This window comes from Otolemur garnettii, unplaced genomic scaffold (assembly GCF_000181295.1).
Source record: "Otolemur garnettii isolate 467f Iridium unplaced genomic scaffold, OtoGar3 scaffold00144, whole genome shotgun sequence".
Taxonomy (NCBI): domain Eukaryota; kingdom Metazoa; phylum Chordata; class Mammalia; order Primates; family Galagidae; genus Otolemur; species Otolemur garnettii.
Window position 1 is genome coordinate 4005210 of NW_003852539.1, and position 3545 is coordinate 4008754.

Here is a 3545-nt window from a genome sequence, read left to right on the forward strand (position 1 = left end):
GGGCCCCGGCTCCCACGCGGGAGTCCGGCCGGGTAGGAGGTCCCGGCGCGTCAGCGGGAAAGGCGGGCCGGCCCGGGCGGCGGGGAGACCCCCGCAGACCCCACAAGGTGGGCGGCAGCCCCGGGCGGCGGTGACCTACACCCGGAGCCGGGACAAAGGAGGGAGCCCCCTGGCTGGAGAGAAACCGAGCTGGGCCTGTGCGGCTGCCGGGGAAGGACCTAGAGAAACTGAAGGGAAGGCAGACAGCAAAAGACAGGATGCCTCAGCTGCCGGGGCTGGACGTGGGGAGACCGAGGACAAGGGCAAGCTCCAGACAGGGCTGCAGGGTGAGGCCAAAGGGGACGCTGAGACCACAAAGAATCCCAGGAACAAAGGGTTTTTCCAGAAACAGAAGAAACCCAACTAGACTCAGCACCATGATGTAAACCAGGGCAAGGAGTCAGAGCCTGAGAAATGACAACAGAAGGAGGAAGGAAAACAGGATTCTGACTGTACCTTGGGGTGAATAAGAGGAGAGCTGGAAGGACATAAATCTGTGAGGGGTAGATATTAAACTGTGACAGCATTTGAACAGAGAGACTTAGAGCAAAAAAGGAGAAATGTGGGAACCTGAGACTGAACCCGGACCGTTACGGAACAAAGAAAGGATTCTGGAGCATAACTGGTTAGAGAAGAAAGGGAAAGCCAGTAATTCTCTGTCATCAGGGGAGAAGAAAGGAAATTGGTAAATATGGATAGAGCTTTATTTGGAACCATTTTGAGGAGAGAGTTCCCAACATCATCTGGGCTTCCATTCAGTGTGTATCATTTGATCCCAGTATTCCTCAAGTGCTCTGGGGCCAAAAGCAGTGAATGAGGAACTCTAGTGACACTTTTTGCCCACCTCTACCTCCCCTTCAGCCATTATCCTCCCTCTGTTAGCTTGATTTTTTTACAAAATCTGGAATTAGACTGATCTCACAATATGGGCCTAGCAAGAGAATCGCTTAAGCTCAAGAGTTTGAGATTGCTGTGAGCTGAGATGCTATGGCACTCCACAGAGCGGGGCATAGTGAGACTGTCTCAAAAAAAAAATTTTTTTTTTCATTTAGCCTAGCACGGTGGCCCACACCTGGCTTATACTCCCAGCAACTCCAGAGGCTGAGACAGGAGGAGGATTGTTTGACCCCAGAAGGCTGCTGTGAGATAAGATGGAGCCACTGCACTCTAGTCTGGGCAACAGAGTGAGACCCCATTGCTAAAAAAAATAAATAAAAGAATTCATAAGACATTGAGCAGCCAAAATTGGGACCTGGGCTTCTGTTTGAATTTCCACTTTTAAGACTTTAAAAGAGGTGTTTCTTAACCCTTCAGGAAGGATTGTATTTTTATACCTGTGAGTAGTGCCAAGTATATGGTCAATGCTCAGCAGGTTAATAACAGGAAGAAGAAATGATGCTACTTGTTGGTTGTTTCCACATCACACCATGATCAGAAATTGGATGAGCAAGTCATTAATCATACCTTTTCCATCAAGTTTTGCTGACCTGCCCAAGTTCTAAGCATGGAAATCATTCAGAGAAGGGCCTGAAAGAGGACAGGGAGGATCCTTGGAAAAATGTTCATTTCCTTCCAGTTTAATCCTGTGTGCTTAACAAATGTTCATTTCCTTCCAGTTTAATCTTGTGTATTAAAAAAAAACTAGTGAGGAGAAGTGAGCAGGAAAGGGGATTGGGGATTGGTAAACTCTCACCTAATGGGCACAGTGTAAAGGTACACAGCATGCACCCCCAGGGTGAGGGGTTCAACTACAACTTGGACTTTACCTAACAAATGCAAACAATGTAACTTAATTGTTTGGACCCTCACATTAATCTGAAATTAAAAAAAAAACAAACTAGTTTACACTTTGGTGTCAGCTGCTAATGAGCTCAGTTTACAAAAAGAAGCCCAGCTTACAAAGTAAGTTTGAGGTCTGTATTTTTTCAAAATAAATAAAAGTCAGAAAATGCAGTATAAAGGAGTTGGTTATTGATGGCACAAGCACATTTTTTGTAAACAGCAGAGAATATAGAAATGCTAACTCTGGGGATCCTGACTGTATCCATGCTGAGTCATCTGCATTTCCTATATTATTTTATACCAGCAGTGCTAAGAAGGCCCAGACACAAATCACACATACTCACACCTCCACCCTCGCCCCCATACAAACATCTGCCTCCCCATTTTCATTACACTAAATAGAAAAGTCCCTCAATCCCCTTCTTGGGCCCCTACATGTGCTACTTTGTAAGTAGGCTTCTCAAAATTTATGACTGATGCTTGCCCAAGGTGAGGAAAGAACAGGGACCAGAAGAGAAAGAATCTACCCTGGGAATCAGAGAAGATCCACGGGGGATGATGGGTTGGTGTGGGTAGAGAAAGCAAGGGGTTGAGATTGCCATTAAGAAACACAGAAATAAATTTTTTAAAAAAAGAAAGAAACAGAAATCATGGAAGAAAGTTCTGGTTTGGATTGTGGCTAGAAGGCTTCCCTCAGACTCAAGTTGCTTTCTTGACCAAATTTGCATTTAAATGCTCCCAGGAGATCTTCAAGTAATGCATTCTTCTAATGAATGGAAAGGGGGAAGTCCACATGTTTGGCTGATGTTCCTGTTTTACACAGAAAATTTTAGAAGGCTAGAGGAACAAAGCGATGGCCGGGGGAGGGGGGATGGGAAGAAGGAAGTCTATGAAGGGAAGGTTTTTCATTTTTTTCCAAGCCACAGTCTAAATTTATGGCAAGACCACACGGTTAGGAAAGCCTCTGAGCCTGTCTCCTTTTGGTCTTTTCCTTTGCTCTTGAGGAGTGAGACTGCTGTTGCATTTCTAAGGAGGCAGGGATGGGGGAAGCAGGAGGCAGGATGTACTTCGAAGGACATCTAGTGGGACAGAAGGGTAGTGCAAGGAACCAGTTTTTCCCTTCGTATCCCCGTCCTGAGCACCTCTGCCTAAAGCCCTGCCACTTTCCACTCCCAGTTCTGTCTCCTTAGGGCCTTCCCGTCTGTTTTTCTTCTAGCCTGTAACCCTTCATCACTCTTCTCCTTTGGCCTTGCTCCTACTCCTGCCTCTGCTGAAACTCCCCTGGGGGAAGCCCTCCTTGACTCCCCTTGATTATTAAGTCTCCCACTTCTCTTTGGTAATACCCATCACACTTGAAGTTGTGGGTTCAGTGTCTTTCATTCTTATAAATCATTAGCTCGCTGAGGACTGGGGCTGTCACCTGTCTTGTTCACCCCGGATCCTTAACATCTAGCAAATGACCTGGCACATACAAGGCACTTATTAAATATTTGTTTAAAAATGTGATTAAGGGGGCGCTGCCTGTGGCCCTGGGGGGTAGGGTGCTGGCCCCGTATACCAAGGGTAGTGGATTTGAACCCAGCCCCAGCCAAACTGCAACAAATAAATAGCCGGGCCTTGTGGTGGGTGCCTATAGTCCCAGCTACTCGGGAGGCTGAGGCAAGAGAATCACTTAAGCCCAGGAGTTGGAGGTTGCTGTGAGCTGTGATGCCATAGCACTCTAC

General features: G+C 46.8%; 1 protein-coding gene across 1 annotated transcript in view; it reads right to left on the bottom strand.

Annotated features, from left to right (window-relative positions):
* Positions 1-2474: 2474 nt before the first annotated feature.
* LOC105887913 (microtubule-actin cross-linking factor 1-like) overlaps positions 2475-3545 on the bottom strand; it is a 19549-nt gene continuing 18478 nt past the window's right edge. The window contains exon 3 of the mRNA XM_012810886.1: positions 2475-2900. Coding sequence (XP_012666340.1) covers positions 2848-2900 — 53 coding nt within the window. The 3' untranslated portion in view covers positions 2475-2847. The remainder of the gene's footprint in view (positions 2901-3545) is intronic.